Genomic DNA, 20,891 nt, shown 5'->3' with positions numbered 1-20,891 from the left:
ATTCCAAACATCCAGTCAGGGAGGGCCCAAGGCTATGCGAGCTCCCCTGCAGGTCAGGTCAGTAGTTCTAGGAAACCCACCCCGTAGGGAAAGGTTATCAAGAGAAGGAGATCAGGAGATAATTTGTGTCCAGCATTGGGGAGGATTATCAGAAGGAGATCAAGAGATAATTTGTACTCTGGCCTCACTCCCAGGTCTACTTTGTGAGGCTGTAAAAAGCAAGCTGGGGCCGATGTCCGCCTCAGCCTCCTGGCTGCACCAGGGTGTCTCTGTCCCCAGGCCTCGGTCGCTGCCTTGAGGTATTGATTTTCACACAATCCCAAATTCTAGATTTGTTTACCAAGAGCCCACTGTATCCACCCACTAGCCAGGGGATTGGCAATCAATCTTGAAGATTTGGGGGCTATGATTTTTTTCGCCAGAAGTCTTCTGGGAAATGTGTCTGCATAAATGAGGGGCCCTCGAGGTGGCTTAGCAGGTAGGAGAGGCTGCTGTCAACTCTGGTGTGAATTCAATCCCCGAGGAACCCCCCCCCCCCCATCATAGATCAAGGAGAGAACTGACTCCAGCCAGTTGTCCCCTGATGACCTCAAGTGCCCTGAGGCACAGTGCACAAAGACTAAATAGTTTAGAAGCCCAAAAGTATCCTAGGATCTGCTCATGGATGAACCAAAAGTGCCTCTACCATGTGGAAAGTTACCACCAGCACCATGTGGAAATTTTCTAAGTTCAAGGCCTCTGTTAAGTCGCAGCCCTGCTCCAGCTTTGCAACCTGAGCAGGATATTTACCTGGGATACATAACAAGAGCCAGGACTGCATAGAGAGATCGTGTCTCCAAAAAAAAGAAATTATAAAAAAAAAAATTCCCATGTTTTATGTATGTCATTGTCTCTTTTTTTAGTTTTTTTCCTCTCATATACACCCCAACTGCAGTTTCTCCTCCCAGTCTTCCTCAGCCTCCCGTCTCCAAGATTCCTTCTTCAGGGAGTTTTTTTTAATTTAAAAACTGAGTGTATATACATGTGCTTGTGCATACACAACATGGCTTTCACATGCCACGGTGTATTGCTAGAGGTCAGAGGATAATTCTAGAGTGTTCTTTCTACCACAGGACCATGTTTACCAAAGATTAAACATGGGTCATCAGGCTCAATTCAGACACCTTTACTCAACCAAGCCATCTCACGCACCCTCAAAGCCTTTTGAGATAGGATTTTCGCCGGGCGTGGTGGCGCACGCCTTTAATCCCAGCACTTGGGAGGCAGAGGCAGGCGGATTTCTGAGTTCGAGGCCAGCCTGGTCTACAGAGTGAGTTCCAGGACAGCCAGGACTACACAGAGAAACCCTGTCTCGAAAAACCAAAAAAAAAAAAAAAAAGAAAAAAAAAGAAAAAAAAAAGAGATAGGATTTTCACTGTGTAACAGCCCTAGCTGTCCTGCAGGCAGGCAGATCTCTGAGTTTGAGGACCAGCCTGATCTACTTCATGAATTCCAAGACACAGTAAAACCCTGTCTCAAAAGGGAAGGGCTTGGGAGGGTGCTGATAAACAGGGAATGCACCTGGCTACCGTACACAGCAGCTCACGACAGCTGTGCTTACCTGCACCAGTCAGGCCAGTGAACAGTCCAGCAAGGACAGGACAGGGGTGATGGCTGCTGAGGGGAAAGTGACCACTGGCCAGTTGCCCATGCCCCAGAGGATGACCCCACACCCATGTGCAGCTAGGCAGCACTAGCTAGAGTCACTGAATAGGGAAAGGAGGCCATGCAGTTAGGAAGGACAAAATGGAGGGCGTCTGGGGGAGACGGAAGAGGTGGGGGTGGATGCAGATGATCAAAATACATTGCACAAAGTTTTCAAAGGATAACAGCAGTTTTTTTTTTTAAGGTAATGAGCCTGCAGGCCATCAGTATTGGCTCACACTTTTTTTTTTTTTTTTTTTTTTTTTTTTTTGGTTTTTCGAGACAGGGTTTCTCTGTATAGCCCTGGCTGTCCTGGAACTCACTCTGTAGACCAGGCTGGCCTCGAACTCAGAAATCCGCCTGCCTCTGCCTCCCAAGTGCTGGGATTAAAGGCGTGCGCCACCACGCCCGGCTGGCTCACACTTTTAATCCAGGACTTGGAAGGCAGAGGCAGGTGGATCTCTTAGTTAAAGGCCAGCCTGGTCTACAGAGTGAATTCTTGAACAACCAAGGCTACCCAGAGAAACCCTGTCTCAAAAAAAGAAAGAAAGAAAGAAAGTGTGTGTGTGTACTGTGATCTGTATGTAAAGTAAATAAATTAATTAAAACAACACAATGAGCCCGGCAGTGCTGCAACACACCTTTAGTCTCAGCACTTAGGAGGCAGAGATTGGTGGGTCTCTGTGAGTTTGAGGCCATCCTAGTCTACATAACAAGTTTCAAGATAGCCAAGGCTACATAGAGAAACTCTGTCTTGAAAATAAATAAATAAAATAAAAAGTAATGATGCTTGACACCTCAAGCTTCCTGAAATTATTTAGCTCACTCAGTTGCAGCTCCATGGAGAACCCATGAATCCTGTGCTCCACTGGACAAAGGAAATGCCAGTTACGGTAACGCTTCAAGCCTTTACCATGGTTACTGGAACCTGGTGCTCCAGTGTAGACATTCTAAAGAGAAGGGGGCGCTGAGATGGCTTTCTTCAACTTATATCTACTAGGATATCAACATTACTTTCAGAGTAAAAAGAGAAACACAACTCAAGAAACAAGTAAGGAGGATTCAGCACGGTGGGCAGAGGGCCATGCCTTTCCTAGGCGAGTCTTAGCCACTTCCGAGTCATTTCCTTCCTGAGCAGAGTTAGAGATGTTCTTTCATGACCAACTGTTAGCACAGTTAAGTTTGCACAGCAGGGACAGGCGCCGCTCAGCTCCACTTCCTGTTACTTCATAGCATTATTAAGATGCATAGTTTGAGCCAGCCAGCACTCAAGAGGCAGAGGCAGAGGCAGGTGGATCTCTCTGAGTTCAGTTCCGAGCAACCACATGGTGGCACACAACCATCCGTAATGGGATCCGATGCCCTCTTCTGGTGTGTTTGAAGACATCAACAGTGTACTCACATACATAAAGTAAATAAATCTTTTTTAAAACGTTGAAAGCGGGCTGGTGAGATGGCTCAGTGGGTAAGAGCACCCGACTGCTCTTCCGAAGGTCCAGAGTTCAAATCCCAGCAACCACATGGTGGCATACAACCATCTGTAATGAGATCTGACTCCCTCTTCTGGTGTGTCTGAAGACAGCTACAGTGTACTTACATATAATAAATAAATCTTTAAAAAAAAATGTTAAAAAAAAAAAAAAGTTGAAAGCATAAAGGTGGAGGAGAAAGGATCTCCGGTAGAACGGGATGGAAATGTAATGAAGGACAGACATTAAGTGTGGCGAGGCAAGCCGGGCGTGGTGGCGCACGCCTTTAATCCCAGCACTCGGGAGGCGGAGGCAGGTGGATTTCTGAGTTCGAGGCCAGCCTGGTCTACAAAGTGAGCTCCAGGACAGCCAGGGCTATACAGAGAAACCCTGTCTCGAAAAACCAAAAAAAAAAAAAAAAAAAAAAAAAAGTGTGGCGAGGCACTGAGCAAGGCATTGTGAGATGGGGAAGCGGAGTGGAGAAGTAAAAGCCCAGGATTGAAGCATGGCAGATGGCTCGCACCCCGGGTACGCACCCACTCTGGTCTTTCTGATTCCACCAAAGTTCTGCTTATCTCTCCATAAAAACCCTAGGAACCCTTAGTCTTGTATCAGCATCTCTTTCCGGCCCGCAAACCCCACCCACCACCACAGCACAAGGTCTCAGCATGATGTGATGAGGCTATTCTTGCTTTCAAATGAAGAAGTCTTCTGTCCCCTCTAGTAGAAAGCACATCCTTTAGAAAACTTACAAACTGCCCTCACTCCAGGCCTGTAGTAGCCTCTCCTGGCTGCTTCAACCTACTTGCCCCTGGTCTATGGGACTACCTTACCAGAAACGAAGATGGGTAGCCTGAGGTGCCGCTACCCAGTTCATTTCTCACGACGACTGTTAAGGGCCAGAAATGTAGCTCAGGGCAAAGCAATCGCCAGACCAAGGCCCTAACACCCACTCACAACCAAAATTGAAAACATATATAAATAAAAGAAAATAAACAGAACTAGTGGACAAATGCTCGACACCAACTCATTGAGAAAGCATTCGTTCCTCCTCAGTTTTTTTTTTTTTTTTTTTTTTAGAGATTTGTTTATTTTATGTATGTGAATATATTCCCTTCAGACACACCATAAGATGACATTGGTTCCCATACAAATGGTTGTGAGTCACCATGTGGTTGCTGGGACTTGAACTCAGGACCTCTGGAAGAGCAGTCAGTGCTCTTACCTGCTGAGCCGTCTCTCTAGCTCCCTTAATTTCTTTGTAGCACACACATAGACTGCACTTTATAAAAACCAGGCTCCTGTACTGACTAGTTTTATGTCAACTTGACAGAAGCTAGAATCATCTGAAACGAGAGAACCTCAAATAAGACAATGCCCCCATTAAGATCCGCTGTAGGATATTTTCCTAATTATTGACTGATGGGAGAGGGTCCAGCCCAGGGAGGTCCTGGGTTCTATAAGAAACCAGGCTAAGCAAGCCAGGAGGAGCAAGCCAGTAAGCAGCACCCCTCCAGGGCCTCTGCAGCACCTCTTGCCTCCCAGTTCCTTCTCTGAGTCCCTGTCCTGACATCCTTCAATGGTGAACTTTGATGTGGGTTTATAACGGCCAAATAAACCCTTTCCTTCCCAAGTTGCTTTGATCATGGTATCTCATCGCAGCAACAGTAACCTTAAGACTGTCTTCTAGGGCTGGTGAGATGGCTCAGTGGGTAAGAGCACCCGACTGCTCTTCCAGAGGTCCAGAGTTCAAATCCCAGCAACCACATGGTGGCTCACAACCATCCCTAACGAGATCTGGCGCCCTCTTCTGGAGTGTCTGAGGACAGCTACAGTGTACTTACATATAATAAATAAATAAAAATCTTTAAAAAAAAAGAAAAAAAAAAGACTGTCTTCTAGCTGGGCGTGGTGGTGCACGCCTTTAATCCCAGGACTCGGAAGGCAGGGCAGGCGGATTTTTGAGTTCGAGGCCAGCCTGGTCTACAAAGTGAGTTCCAGGACAGCCAGGGCTACACAGAGAAACCCTGTCTCGAAAAACAAAAAACAAAACAAAAAAAAAAAAAGAAAAAAAAAAAAGAAAAAAAAGACTGTCTTCTATGGGGCTGGAAAGATGGCTCAGCGGTTAGGAGAGCTGACTGCTCTTCTGAAGGTCCTGAATTCTATTCCCAGCAACCACATGATGGCTCACAACCATCTGTAATGGGATCTGATGCCCTCTTCTGGTGTGTCTGAAGATAGCTATGGTGTACTTGTATAAATAATAAGTAGATAATTAAAAAAAAAAAAAAAAAGACTGTCTTCTATGAAATAATACAAAAGTATCCAGATAGCATCTGCTCACTCCAATTTACTCATTATGCTGTTGTGGCATCAGAGCTTTGGCCAAACTGGTGACCTATACAGAATTTAAGATTAAAGGCTGGACTTCAAATATATTACTCCTGCCTGCAGCTAACTTCCCCCTGCTCCATGTTTATATGTTCAGGTGCTGCCTTAAGATACAGACAGACAGGGCTGGAAAGATGGCTGACCGTAATAAAGTGTTTGCTTCGAAAGCATGGGGACCTGTTTGATGCTCAGCATTCTCATGACAAGATGAGGCAGAGACAATTGTAAGCCCAGCACTGGGGACTTAGAGCCAGGCAGATCCACAGGGCTCACAAGCCAGCCCTAGCAGGGAGGTCTAGGTTCATTGAGAGAGTGTCTCAAAAAACATTACGGGGGAGAGAGCTGGAGAGATGGCTCAGAGGATGCTTTTCTAGAGGCCCTGGGGACAATTCCCGGCAGCCACATGGCAGCTCACAACTGTCTGTAACTGCAGTCCAGCACATCCAAACTTTCTTCCAGACTCTGCAAGTGCCAGACACACAGAAGGTGTGCAGACATATGTGTAGGTAGAGCACTCATACACATAAAAATAAAATTATGTTTAAAAAAAGGTGACAGCTGGGTGTGGTGGCGCACGCCTTTGATCCCAGCACTTGGGGGGCAGAGGCAGGAGGATTTCTGAGTTCAAGGCCAGCCTGGTCTACAGAGCGAGTTCCAGGACAGCCAGAACTACACAGAGAAACTCTGTCTCAAAAAAAAAAAAGAGGGGGGAAAAGAGAATCCCTACAAGTTGTCCTCCGACCTCTGCACATTCCCCAAGGCCATCTCACATGCGCGCACGAACATGCACCCCCCCCCAATAAAACATAATTTTTTTTTGAGATGGAGCATCATCAGTATGTAGCCCTAGCTGGCCTTGAACCGACAAAGATCGATCATCTTCTGCAGAGTGTGGGAATCAGATGCATGTGCCACCGTGTCCTGCTGTAAATCAAAAGCAAAAACAAGAGAAAAAAAAAAACAAAACATTTTTTTAAAGTGGATAGTGACAGAGGCTCAATACTTGAGAAGTCGTACTCTGTTCTCGTATGCATTTCTTCCTCCCTTCCTTTCCCTCTTTCTTTCAGGGATTTTTGCTTGAGACAGTGTATTATATAGCCTAGGCTGTCCTTGAACTTGCTATGAAGGTAAAGCTGTCCTTGAACCCACCCCTCTGGTTCCACCTCTTTTTTTTTTTTTCCCTGGTTTTTTCGAGACAGGGTTTCTCTGTGTAGCCCTGGCTGTCCTGGCACTCACTCTGTAGACCAGGCTGGCCTCGAACTCAGAAATCCGCCTGCCTCTGCCTCCCGAGTGCTGGGATTAAAGGCGTGCGCCACCACGCCCGGCTGGTTCCACCTCTTAAGTGCTGGGATTACAGGGTATGTCTCCCATGCCCACCTTTTATTCTGGACTTCTTTTCTGTTTTGTTTGTTGGCTGTCCTGTAAATCACTCTGTAGACCAAAGGCTAGTCTCCAAACTCACAGAGATCCACCTGCCTCTGCCTCCTGAGACTAGGACTATAGGTGTGCGCCATCACACCCCGTCCCTTTTCCCGGTATAGTTAAAAGGTTTCGTTTTGTTTTGTTTTTAAGATTTATTTGTTATTATACATAAGTACACTGTAGCTGTCTTCAGACACACCAGAAGAGGGCGTCAGATGTCATCACTGGTGGTTGTGGGATTTGAACTCAGGACCTTTGGAAGAGCAGTCAGTGCTTTTACCTGCTGAGCCATCTCACCAGCCTCCCAAAGGTTCCTTTTTTTTTGGTTTTTTTTTTTTTTTTTTTTTTTTTTTTTTGGTTTTTTGAGACAGGGTTTCTCTGTATAGCCCTGGCTGTCCTGGAACTCACTCTGTAGACCAGGCTGGCCTCGAACTCAGAAATCCGCCTGCCTCTGCCTCCCGAGTGCTGGGATTAAAGGCATGTGCCACCATGCCCGGCCCATTTTTAAAGTTATAAGAATGAGGGAGGGAGGGGAAGGTGTGTGCACATGAGTACATTCCCTAGGGAGGCCAGATCTCCCGGAGTTGAAGTTAAGGTGACTGTGAACCACCTGATTTGGGTGCCAAGGGCCGAGCTTAGGCTCTTAGGAAGAACAATGCACTTTCTAACCTTTGAGCTGTCTCTCCAGCCCCTGACTCTGGAATTTTAACCTTTTCGGGCTGTGACTGACCAAGAATCAATGAAAGCTAAGAGTATAAAAACACAGATGGGGGGACTGGTGAGATGGCTCAGTGGTTAAGAGCACCCGACTGCTCTTCTGAAGGTCCAGAGTTCAAATCCCAGCAACCACATGGTGGCTCACAACCATCTGTAACAAAGATCTGATGCCCTCTTCTGGAGTGTCTGAAGACAGCTACAGTGTACTTACATATAATAAATAAATAAATCTAAAAAAAAAAAAAAAAAAAAACACAGATGGGGGAACTAATCTGTATTTTAATTTCCAAGGGCCATTCTCCTCCTGGTTTTCCCTTTCTCTGTCTCCATGAATAGTATACATTATTTGACATTATTTTCTGTTTTCTGCCTTAGCTCTTTTTCTCTGAGCCTTTCACCTCTGAACTTACTGAGTTCTGTGATAGTTGTTGTTATTTTAAGATTTATTTATTTATTTTATGTATATGAGTGCACTGTCACTTTCTTCAGACACACCTGAAGCATGCATTGGAACCTCTCACCTCTCTACTCAGCTAACGCTGCTGTGCCAGAAATTCCGCAGGCAGAGTTCCTCTCCTTGCTGTCAGGCCTGTCTTACACGCGCTGTGGCTCTGGCTCGGCTCCCCAGAGTTTGAAGCATTTGGATGAATTAGCTCAGATCTACATGAACCCTCCACAACAGAATCTTAAAGGAAAAACACATCCTTGTGGTGGCACACGCCTTTACTCCAGGCCATGTAGGAGGCAGAGATGAGTGAATCTCTGAGTTCAAGGCCAGCCTGGTCTACAGGGTGAGTTCCAGACAGCCAGGGCTACACAGAGAAATCCTGTCTCAAAAAAAAAAAACTAAATTAAATTATACATCCTATGCTCTGTTAGATAGTTTCCTCAAATAGTTATTTTTGTTTGTTTGTTTGTTTGTTTGTTTTCCAGACAGGGTTTCTCTGTGTAGCCCTGGCTGTCCTGGAACTCACTCTGTAGACCAGGCTGGCCTTGAACTCAGAAATCTGCCTGCCTCTGCCTCCCAAGTGCTGGGATCAAAGGTGTGAGCCATCAGGCCGGGCTCATTGCAGATGGTTATAAAACATCTCATCTGCTACATTGTTTCCCTTGACAGTTAATATAAATGTAATCAATAATAACAATAGTTTAGCTTTATTTCATTTCATTGAGGCAGGATCTCACTGTGTAGCCCTGACGTGCCCTGTCGATCTGGCCTGCCTGGTGCTCACAGGGATCTTCCTGCCTCTTCCATGTCCCGGTGTTAGGATTAAAGCTGTATGCCAAGACGCTTGCTTATTTTAGCAGAATTGAGAAAGAAGAAAGACAAACTCATAGGAGCAATCTATCATTTTTAAAAAACATTTTTGGTGACATAATTTATTTTTTTTATTTATTTTATTTATTTTTTTTTGGTTTTTCGAGACAGGGTTTCTCTGTGTAGCCCTGGCTGTCCTGGCACTCACTTTGTAGACCAGGCTGGCCTCGAACTCAGAAATCCGCCTGCCTCTGCCTCCCAAGTGCTAGGATTAAAGGCGTGCACCACCACGCCCGGCTATAATTTAAAATTTTTAAAATTTAAGACTAGTACAAGGAAGTTTTCCGTACCCTTTGCCCTAGTTAGCTTACATGTCATCAGTCTGCCTGGCTTGGCTTTGTTTCTTATCCAGTTGGCTTTTTTGAAGTTAACAATAATTTCTCATAATCTCTTTACCCTACCCATTTCTGTCTGTCTTTCTTCCTTTCCTCTTTCTTTTTTTCTTTTTTATAAAGATTCATTTATTTATTATATGTAAGTACACTGTAGCTGTCTTCAGACACTCCAGAAGAGGGCATCAGATTTTGTTATGGATGGTTGTGAGCCACCATGTGGTTGCTGGGATTTGAACTCAGGACCTTTGGAAGAGCAGTCAGCACTGTTAACCGCTGAGCCATCTCACCAGCCCCCCTTTCTCTTTCTTCTCTCTCTCTCTCTCTCTCTCTCCCCCCCCTCCCTCCCTCCCTTCTTCCTTTCCTCTTTCTTTTCTCTCTCTCTCTCTCCCTTCCTTCCTTCCTTCCTTCCTTCCTTCCTTTTTCCATTTTTTTTTTTAAAGATTTATTTATTTATTACATGTAAGTACACTGTAGCTGTCTTCAGACACTCCAGAAGAGGGAGTCAGATCTTGTTCAGGATGGTTGTGAACCACCATGTGGTTGCTGGGATTTGAACTAAGGACCTTTGGAAGAGTAGTCGGGTGCTCTTACCTGCTGAGCCATCTCACCAGCCCCCTTTTTCCATTTTGAGACAAGGTCTCAATATGTATTTCCACCTGTCCTAGAACTAGCTATGTAAACCAGGCTGGCTCAGACTCACAGAGATCCTCCTGCCTCTGTCTCAGAAATGCTAGGATTAAAGGTGTGGGCCACCACACCCTGCCTGTTTGCATTTCATAAGAACTATCACAGACACAGTTATTCATTGTCATTCTGCCCGTCTGTGCTTTGTCTGTAAGTGAACCTATTAACTGCACAGATACCGTTTAGCTAACCGTTAGCGCTCCTGTGTCATCTAATTACCTGCAGTCCAATATTCCTGTTCTGCCAGTTGTCACATTAATGTCCTTACAGCAAAATGTTTCCTCAAGGGTCTAATTAAGGCTTGAGCTCTGCACTTAATGAGCATAGCCCTTCAGTCTCCTCTAATGTGGCCTGGTTCTGCTGCCTGTGTTTCATGGCACTGATATTTTTGTAGTGTGCACGCAGGACATTTTGCAGCATGAGCCTTAATTTGGGAATGTACAATGATTCTTGGAATTAGATCTGGCCTAAGCATGGGGTGGGGGGGCGATAAATGACATCAGTACTTCCCATGGTTCAGTGACTGATGCTAAGGACATAACACCTCCATCATTCATTTATTCCATCCTATCCCTCAGGCTCGCTCAGGCTCGATTGCTCCTCACACCAAATGGGTGGGTACACTGTAATTGGTTCTAAGAGACATATGATTTACAGAATTTTAAAAAAGATTTATTATTCTATATATGTGAGTATACTGTAGCTGTCTTCAGACACATCAGAAGAAGGCATCAGATCCCATTACAGATGGTTGTGAGCCACCATGTGCTTGCTGGGAATTGAACTCAGGACCTCTGGAAGAGCAGTCAGTGCTCTTAACTGATGAGCCATCTTTCCAGTAATTTACAGAATTTTTATTTTCGTATCTTGTTACTATCTTATTGTTCGTTATTAATTTCCTAGTGTTCATGCTCTATAGGTTAAACCTCACGACAGGGATGTATATACAGGAAAAGCATGGTCCATACAGAGTACAGCACTGCCCGCAGTCTAAGGCATTTACTGAGGAGCTTAGTGCATACTTCCTGAAGACAGAGGGAGACAATGTACTTCCATCCATGCAGCCTGACCCTTGTTCTCACCACATGTACTCAGGCTTCAACCTGCTCTGCAAGCTCAGAGCAGCCACACTCTGACGTGGCCCTTCAGCCAGCCACACTGGCATCTCTGTAAGAGAACCTATTAATAGTTATCTTCCCAAACACTTACTACCATGGCATATTTTTATCACAGTTTTTTCTTTGAAGGATGATTTTTTTTTCTCCCTCTCCTGGTGGGTGTGAGTGTATTAAAACATTCAACTCAAAAAAGCTCCTCTTGTTCCCTTATTACAGCCTTAATGAAAACTCACCGAGTTGAGTCAACACAGTCAGATAGATATTCCTCCAGTCCTGAATCCTTCCTTTCTTTTCCTCCTAATTAAAAAAATAAAACAAACCCACAGGACTTGGAGAGATGGCTCAGTAGTTAAGAACACTGGCTTCTCTTCCTGAGGACCTGGGTTCAGTTCCCAGAATGCACTTGGCAGCTCACAATCATCTGTAACTCTAGATCCAGGCAATCCCGATGTCCTCCTCTGGTCTCCATGGACACAGAAGGCATGAGGTGTTCATACTCTCAGGCACACGCAGACACATAAAACAGAAATAAACCTCTTTTTAAAATATGCAAAGAGGACGGGGATCGGGAACAGGCTTCAATCCATCCTCAACAGGCAGAGCCTCTGTTTCATGTGGTACCCAGGGTTGTGTGGCCTGAAAGAGCCAACACTACACAGGTCCAAAGTGCTTCTGACCCCTTACCAGTAAATGGAGGTGATGGTTACCTTTTTCTCATAGAGATTAAACAGTAGGAGCTGAGGGTGGTGGCTCATGCTGTAATCCCAGCACTTGGGAGGCTGGAACAGCACAACCCAGGCTAGGCAGTGAGTTAGCTTCATGTAGAATATAGATGAACTGGGAGGTGGCTTACTGTGTACCGCACTTGTGAGGAGAACCCGACAGCCTGAGATTCAATCTTAAGAGCATACATAAAAGTCTGATGCAGGAGTGCACACTCCTGTCACACCCCAGGGAGGAGATAGGAGAGTCTGACAGCACAGGTAAGCCTGGCATATGCAGAGGCTAGCAACAAGAGAGACCGTGTGGGCTGGTGAGATGGCTCAGTGGGTAAGAGCACCCGACTGCTCTTCCAAAGGTCCGGAGTTCAAATCCCAGCAACCACATGGTGGCTCACAACCATCCGTAACAAGATCTGACTCCCTCTTCTGGAGTGTCTGAAGACAACTACGGTGTACTTACATATAATAAATAAATAAAAAAATAAAATAAAAAAAAAAAGAGAGAGACCGTGTCTCTAACAAGGTGTAAGGCAAGACACACACACACACACACACACACACACACACACACCTGTAGAGGAAGGGAAAGGGGGAGGGAAGGAAATACCTTCAACCCTGCCTGCCATGTCCCCTGCTCAATCTTAGGCTTCTTGGTCTCTCTGAGCCACCGGACTGGTGACTGATCCACTTGCTGGGAACCAAGAGATGCTCGCCTGTAAACTCCAGCAGAGGGCACTGTAGTTCCAGCTTTTCAAACAGGAGCATGTGCGGCATGGTTCAGCCAACAGTGACCTTGGCCAGGGACCCTCTGTGCCTTTGTACATAGGACAACTGTATGGAGCTGTGTCCTGAAACCACACACGCTTATAACCACCACAAGCCATCAAGTTTCATCCATGAAGCTAGACAGGGAGCTGCCCAACCAGCGATGAAGCCTCCAGAGTCGGCCCACTTCCACACTGGTGACTTTATAGCAGCCAAAGGGCCACTTTTCCTCAGCCTTTCCTCCATGCTTTTCCTTACTGGGACTGGTCCAGCTCACTGGGAGAGCGACCTACTAAGTCCCACTCTTTCCTGCTTCCGGTGCTGACTTTCAGAAATTACATCCTACATTTAGTAGAGCTCAGAGACCATGTGCTCTCCCTCTGGATTAATATTTCATATCTCCCATCCAACTCAAGGTGGAGTTTAGGTGAGCAGTCACATCTGTGCATCTCTCTCTCTCTAATGATTTATTTATTTGCTTTATGTATATGAGTACACTGTAGCTGTCTTCAGACACACACCAGAAGAGGGCATCAGATCTCATTACAGATGGTTGTGAGCCACCATGTAGTTGCTGGGAATTGAACTCAGGACCTCTAGAAGAGCAGCCAGCGCTCTTAACCACTGAGCCATCGTTCCAGCATATCTGTATCCATCTCTAAGGAGTCTGATGCTGTCAGTCCAAGCCCTCTGTCTCTCCTCTATGTGGAAACCTCTACATAGCTATTTCAAGATGCAGTTGTGTATGATCAGAAAGAATATCTCTGGATCCAAGCAATTCAGGGGAAACTCATGCTTCTACCACAACCACAGGCAAATGACTTAAATTCTCTGTTTTTGTTTGTTTGTTTTTTTAAGTCCCTACTTATTAGGGGACACATGAGTATTAGCTATCTTTATCTCTAGGAAATCCACTTTACCTAAGTAGTCTGAAGCATTAAGTCGCTCTGCGACTCATGCCCTATCTGCTTCCTCTACACTCAGAATGAGCAGGCGCACCACTAAAGGAAGACACAAAAGCACGGAACTGGCCTCGCATGGCAAACTTACCCTGAGGATCTGGTTCCCTGGGCTCCTGCTTCTGTCCCCTTCCTCCCAAAGCACAGATAATGACCTTGCACCATCAGGGAAGACAGAAAGTACAGAGAGCCCTTCGAACACACTTCAGCAAATCATCTTAATATCCCCAGGCCAATACCATTGGATATGACCTCCTCGATAGGGATAATTTTCAAATTAAAAATAGGTTTGTGTGTATGTCTGGTCTATGTGTATATGATGTCTCTGTGTGTGTGTGTGTGTGTGTGTATGTGTGTACACTTTCGTGTGTGTGCGTGGGTATGAGTAGGTCTGTGCTCACATGGAAGCCAGAGGAGAGCCCGGGAACTCTTCCACCTTGATCCTTTGAGGCAAGGGCTCCTGAAGAACTTGGAACTCCCACTTTTTGACTAGAATTGCAGCCAGCAAACATCAGCGATCCCCCTGTTTATTATGTCTCCTCAGTGTTGGAGTTACAGGTATGCACACATGCGGCCCCACCCAGCCTTCTTGTCGGTGTGAGGATATAAACTCTGGTTCTCAAGTTAGCATAGCGAGCTAACAGTCCTGAATGCTGGGCCAGCCAGCCCAGAAGTCATAGTGTTTTTATGTACAAATACCATAACATTTTCTCTCATCCTGACCTCGTATGAATTTCCCATTAAGTGGTATTACCATTTGTAAACCAGCAAGACCAAGACAATTGCAAGTACTGTATAATGACTGTTGCCATTAGAACCTGTAACCAACCCTTAACCTAGAAGTCAGACTTCAAGGAGTTATGGAGTCTGTGAATAACGAGATACTAGGGCCATCCCCTGCTCACATGACAGCCTATAAGATTGAAAACTCTACATCATTAGTTAGGATGAGAACAAGATCCAGCCAAGCACTCTCGTATCATCCAGGATGTCTTCAAAGTGCAGTCAGTGCATTAAATGGACTCTTGTGGTAACCCCCAGCTTTTCACAGTCCCTCCTATTTCCTCAGGAATCACGGGGTCTCTTACCCACCCTTCGTGCCGGCACCTTCCAAACCTGGGCAGGCTGGGGAAGCTATAAGCTACCAAGGATATCTCCCAGTTTGACGAGAAAGGAAAAAAGAAAAAAGAAAAACAAAACCACAGGAACCTTGGGAGCGAGGTGAGGTGCATGCTCCACTCAAGTGGCAGGCATCCAAGTGGGCGAGACTGACTCGCAGACTCCAGACGCAGCTCCCGTCCATATGGGAGGCTGAGAGAGAACCTGCTGCTTGGGCGCTTTGACATAACAGAGAACATCATCTGGTTGCATCTTAAGAAACAGTCTGACGCCTGGAGACCAGAAGGTGCTCTTGCTGTCACCTGCATTTAAAAACCATAATTTACTCTCAGCCCAGATTCCCAACAACCACCAGAAACACGCCCACGATTACTCCTCAATTCACAACAATTTGTCCAAGAACCCATTGCTACTTTTACCTTGCCCGAGGCTGAACAACCAGGCTCAAATGGTAGCATTGCCAGAAGTGACCCCTCATTGCCGGAGTGCAGACCAGCCAACCCCTGCTGCAGGCCAGCATCCCAGAACAGTGCTGTAGCAGAGCTAACAGGATGGCCAGCCCCTCTTACATCTGCAGCTTCACAGAGGGGACGTCTAAACTGTTCCTCACTCCAGTGGGGTCCTCTGTCCTAGAATGTTAAAGATTTGCTTTGGAGGACAACATGGAGAGGCGAGGAGAGAGATGCTGAGGGAGTGAGGCAGAGCTAGGGAGAGCAGGAAAACAGTCAGGGATTGGGAAAGAACACCACAGAAGCAACATCGAGGCGATGAGTCAGCCATCTTCAACAGTTTCCAGAGAGAAGGGTAAATACTGATCTTGTCCCTGACCAGCACTAATAAGAAGGAAAAAAATAAAAATCTGAGGGAGTGGGTCAGAGCCACAGCTCCCGGAGAACAGAACAGAGACACAGAGAATACAAGGTGAAAAGCTGTGCTTTATTAGGGGCCTGGCTACGGGAGAAGAGGTCAGGGCCCGGCTTCTTTACAGCTTGGGTGACAAACTGTGTGGAACAGCCAAAAGAAATCTTGGAGCAACCCTAGACAACGCCCTTCTTTTCACCCCTGACCAAGCCACGCTGTCCTGCATCTTAAAAGTTGTCACATCCACTCCAGAGCAGATGCTGCTGCACTGGACGTTACTGTGAGCACTGCTGGCCCCAGCGACTCATCCTGCCGGCTGCTGGGAGAAACAGGATGGAATGTTGCTTGGTGCCCATCACTGGTAAAAGCTCTGAATGGACACAGCTTCCTTGCAAACCCATCTTTAGCTCAAAATCTAGACCACGATGCTGGAGAGATGGCTCAGTGGTTAAGAGCACTGACTGCTCTTCCAGAGGTCCAGAGTTCAATTCCCAGTAATCACATGGTGGCTCACAGCCATCTGTAATGAGATCTGATGCCCTCTTCTGGTGTGTCTGAAGTCAGCTACAGTGTACTTACATATAATAATAAATCTTTAAAAATAAAATAAAATAGAGCCGGGCGGTGGTGGCGCACGCCTTTAATTCCAGCACTTGGGAGGCAGAGGCAGGTGGATTTCTGAGTTCGAGGCCAGCCTGGTCTACAAAGTGAGTTCCAGGACAGCCAGGGCTAAACAGAGAAACCCTGTCTTGAAAAACCAAAAAATAAATAAATAAATAAAATAAAATAGAATGAATGAATGAATAAATAAATAAATCTTTAAAAAAAAATCTAGTCCATGGCTTAAATTTCCACACTGGGGAGGCAAAGGCAAGCAGATCTCTGTGAGTTCAAGGCCAGCCTGATCTACACAAGTTTCAACCCAGCCAGGGCTACAGTGAAATAGTGTCCCAAATATAGATAAATAAATAAATAAATAAATAAATAAATAAATAAATAAAATCTAGATGTGTCTGATGTAAGCCTAGCCTGCTTCCTTTGCTTTGAGAGGTCCAGTGAAGGAGAGCTGGTCTTCTTTGTGAGGCGCAAGATCTACTTTGTAAGAGATAATTCCAAAACACAACCACCTTGTACCCTCTGTGCAACCTTTCTGGGTCCCCCCCACCCCCCACCCCTGAAGCTGGTCCCTCTCCACATCACCCAGCGTTCTAGATCCCAATCAATCAACAGAGTGTTCTCTCTCTCTCTCTCTCTCTCTCTCTCTCTCTCTCTCTCTCTCTCTCTCTCTCTCCCCTCTCCCCTCTCCCCTCTCTTCCTCTCCCTCTCACAGCTCCCATCCTGCTGTCTGAAGCACCTTCATAATTCTCCCCTAGCCCATGATTGCTCATCTTCCAGGACTTAGCAGCCTAACTTCCCCTTTCAGACCATTTGTTCTATGCCAGTGTCAGTCTTGGTCAAGTCTATGCCTGTTTGCACCTGCATTGGTCCTAACTATCTATCCAGTCTCCCCGGTCCAGTGGGAAGCCATTCAAAATCTGGTAGTCAGAGAAGAGTGGAGGGTTTCTTGTAAACCCAAAGTTCTTCCTCCCTCCCCTCTCTCACGGGCCAGAGGATTTAACTCCTGGGATCCTGAGAACTGAATGCCAGAGCGAGCTAGAGAAGATCCCTATGTACCTAGTTGGCACAGCAACCAGGAAAAATCAGAGAATAAAGTAGCCACGTTTGCCAAGTATTCAAAATGGATCTTCTCATTTCAGACCAGAAGGATGAAGTGCCCACAAGGCTTCCCCCGATTATCTCAGAAGATGGTAATTATTCTGTGCACCAGAACAGCCATGAGAGGTACCAGGAAGCTGTGCGAAAGGTGTTGTTAAAAACGTGTAAGTACCTCGGAGTGGGAAACAAGGAATGAGTCCAAGCTGGTAAAGAGGGGTTAGGATGTCACAGGCTCGGTGATGGGGAGAGGGGGTGCTGCTGGGTTTTCTATGGCTCCCAGAACTGTGAGGATCACAGCACAGAGCTGGAACAGGAAAGAGCATACGTGGTGTTTTTGTCTGCTGCACCCGCTGAGGAGGAGGAGAGCCAGCACCTGCTTTGTAATTTGAACTGAGCCCAAACTCCAAACAAGTTGGGTGACCTTGGTGAAGTTCCTTCAGCCATTTAACCTCTCCCAGACACTTGCAAACAGGAGCTCTTTGGCTGCCTGCATTCAGAAAAGTTTGTAGGGCAGACTCTCGATGCATATGGTGTGGCGGTGGGTGTGGCATAGGGATCTTCAAGGAACTGTGTTCTCTACGGAGAGCTGCTCCTACCCCCGGCAGTGGTGGTCTGCTGCTCCTTTAATCCCAGAACTCAGAGGCAGGTGGGCCTCTGCGTTCAAGAGAGGCCAGCCTAGTATACAGAGTGAGTTCTAGGATAGGAAGGCTTCACAGGGAAACCCAGTCTCAAAACAAACAAATGAAACAAACAAGCAAAGAGGAAGGGGAGGGGAGGGGAGGGGAAGGGCGCCATTTCTGGGGCTGGAGAGAGAGAGATGGCTCAGTGGTTAAGAGGCCGTGCTGCTGCTGCTCTTCCACAGCACCCATGTGACAGTTCCCTGCCTGAAACACCAACCCCAGGGGATCTGATACTCTTTTCCTCCACAGACACCACATATGCATACACAAATAAAAAAAAAGTACGAAGAAAGACATTTCCTCCTATTCTGCTCCACCCTCCCTTCCTTATGTGTCTCCCTCCTTTAGCAAACTGCAACTTTGCTTTATCAAAAAAGGCCAGCCCTGCTGGGTGTGGTGGCACACACCTTTAATCCCAGCACTTGGGAGGCAGAGGCAGATGGATTTCTGAGTTCCGACACCAGCCTGGTCTACAGAGTGAGTTCCAGGACAGCCAGGGCTATACAGAGAGAAACCCTGTCTTGAAAACACCAAAAAAAAAAAAAAAAAGAAAGAAAGAAAGAAAAAAGAAAAAGAAAAAAAGAAAAAACAAACAAAACAAAGAAGAAGAAGAGGGCATCAGATCCCATTAAAGATGGTTGTGAGAATTGAAATCAGGACCTCTGTAAGAACAGTCAGTGTTCTTAACCACTGAGCCATCTCTCCAGCCATATATATATATATATATATATGAACTCATATGTATATATATGTGTGTGTATATATACACATACACACATATATATACATATGAGTATATGTGCATGTGTGTGTGTATACACACACACACATATATATATATATATATATATATATACACACACACACACACACACACATATATATATATATATATATATATATACACACACACACACACACACACACACACGCACACACATGCACAGCTTAGTCAGTAGTAAGGTGCTTACACTGCAAGCAGAAGGACCTGAGTTTGATCCTTGGGCTTGGAAGTACACTCTCATAACTCTAGAGCCACAGAGGGGACAGGCGTATCATGCATGACGCTGGCTGACCCTGCAACCAACTTGGCCTAATCATGGAGCCCCTGGTCCTAGTGACGGACTTTTCTTGACGGCTCCTCGGGAACCTTTGGCTTCCATGTATACCTGAATACACACGAGCCTGTATGTAGGTACACTTTCACACACTCAAGTACCTTATATAATATTTTGAGCAACAGGTGCTTGATGATAGCATCTGCACGTGGTTTCTCAAAGTGGGTGGGGTCATTTTTTTTTTTTCCGTTTCAGGGAACTCCCCAGAATGAGCAGATTACTTCAGACAGAAGGGGAACAGTGAGTGAGGGCGATTGAGAAAAGATATTGAAGGAGAAGATAGAGACTAGCCTACAGAGACTTGACGGGCTGGGGGCTGGGGGGACACTTAGGGGGTCCCACCCGCTCAGAAGAGACAGAGAAGAGAGATGGGGGAGGACTGTGGAGCAAGGTGACTAGGAGGAGGGCAGTGACCAAGATATAAAGTGAATAAGTAAAAAAAAAAATTTAAATATAATAAAAAAGATATTGAATCAATAGACTCCATTTTGTACACTTCCCAAGTGGGTTTCCACTTGTTTTCCCACAAGTCTTAGAGATGGGCTTACTTAGTACCAGGAAAATTCAAGACTAAACCATCTGACCATGAAGGGTGTCAGATGCTGGAACCCAGAAGTGAGGTAGGGTGTGTCAGCCACATACCCAGGATCCTTCCATACCTGGTCACCTTCTGCACCTGGTCACAACGACTTCCTGGACCATGCTTTTGATCCCAAGACAGAAAAACTAAAGACTCTGGAGGAAATGAACACCTGCCTTTCTTCCCAAAAGTCCCCAATCAGGTCTTCAGAGTCCCTGTGACTGACGCGCAGAACTTCAGCTTCTGGCGGTCCAACATCCCAGGCGTGCGTCCAGAGAAAGCCATTCCTTGGATCAAGACTCCACACCATTGTCTCATTAAAAGCCCAATGACCAGGTGAGGTCTCGGCATCATCTGATGCTAAGGAAGGTCAGGGTGGGAGATCAGCAAAAACTCTCTCCCCACAGTGAACCCGGAGTCTGTTTCAGCCCCATTTAAGTGGCAAGTACCTTTAGTCCCAGCATTCGGGAGGCAAAAGCAAGTGGATCTCTGTGCTCTGTGAGTTCAGACCCAGTCTGGTTTACAGAGTTCCAGGAGAGCCAGAGCTCAAAAAAGTGTGTGTGTGTGGATGTCAGAGTATAGAAGAGGTTTGAGCCTTAGCAAGGGAAGTGGGCCTCAGACCCTGGGGCAGTGTGGTCTCTACATGGTGTAGTTGGATCTGTCTGCTTTGCTTTATGGGTGACACTTTGAATAGGCACAGAATCAATGTTGCCAGCATTCCTGCAGGGTCCTGAGGGTGTTTCCACCCCAACCAGCATCCATTGACAGTAGTCCCTCTCCATCACTCGTGCCCGCATGCCCAGAGGCAGTCACAAAGGTCTTTGTTTTTTTTTTGGTTTTTTTTTTTTTTTTTTTTGGTTTTTTCGAGACAGGGTTTCTCTGTGTAGCCCTGGCTGTCCTGGAACTCACTCTATAGACCAGGCTGGCCTCGAACTCAGAAATCTGCCTGCCTCTGCCTCCCGAGTACTGGGATTAAAGGTGTGCGCCACCACACCCGGCCGTCATAAAGATCTTGTATATCCCTTTCCCTTTATGCTGGCGTGGCTCAATCTGAGACAGTTTCTCTCTTTTTCCAGATTTGTGGACCATTATCATCTCAGTGACAAAACCTTCAGTCTTTACTGAGGAGGGCAATGCTTGCAGGACAGATGAAAACCGGAAGGGAGGGCGAGGAGGGGATGAAGACGGCCAAGCCATGAGAGGAGAAGTGGGGGGAGGGGGGAAGAGTGCAGAA

The 20,891-nt window shown here is 46.2% G+C and overlaps 1 protein-coding gene across 1 annotated transcript; it reads left to right on the top strand.

Moving 5' to 3' along the window:
- The first annotated feature begins 2,604 nt into the window (after positions 1 to 2,604).
- Positions 2,605 to 20,891, top strand: Spmip11 (sperm microtubule inner protein 11). Its single transcript, XM_021184170.2, has 4 exons — positions 2,605 to 2,734; positions 17,321 to 17,443; positions 19,849 to 19,993; positions 20,734 to 20,891. The coding sequence occupies exons 1-4, from the start codon at positions 2,656 to 2,658 to the stop codon at positions 20,780 to 20,782; spliced, it is 396 nt and encodes a 131-aa protein (XP_021039829.1). The 5' UTR covers positions 2,605 to 2,655; the 3' UTR covers positions 20,783 to 20,891.

The sequence above is a fragment of the Mus caroli genome, unplaced genomic scaffold (assembly GCF_978045245.1).
Source record: "Mus caroli unplaced genomic scaffold, Mus_caroli_1 scaffold_16, whole genome shotgun sequence".
Lineage (NCBI taxonomy): Eukaryota > Metazoa > Chordata > Mammalia > Rodentia > Muridae > Mus > Mus caroli.
This window is presented reverse-complemented; position numbering and strand designations above follow the sequence as displayed.

Bases quoted from the DNA above. Each gene is read 5' to 3' on its own strand.
- Spmip11 (XM_021184170.2), top strand. From the start codon at position 2,656: ATGGCTTTCTTCAACTTATATCTACTAGGATATCAACATTACTTTCAG. The intron at 2,735-17,320 runs GTAAGGAGGATT...TTCTCATTTCAG, and splicing joins AAACACAACTCAAGAAACAA to ACCAGAAGGATGAAGTGCCC. The intron at 17,444-19,848 runs GTAAGTACCTCG...TCTTCCCAAAAG, and splicing joins AAAGGTGTTGTTAAAAACGT to TCCCCAATCAGGTCTTCAGA.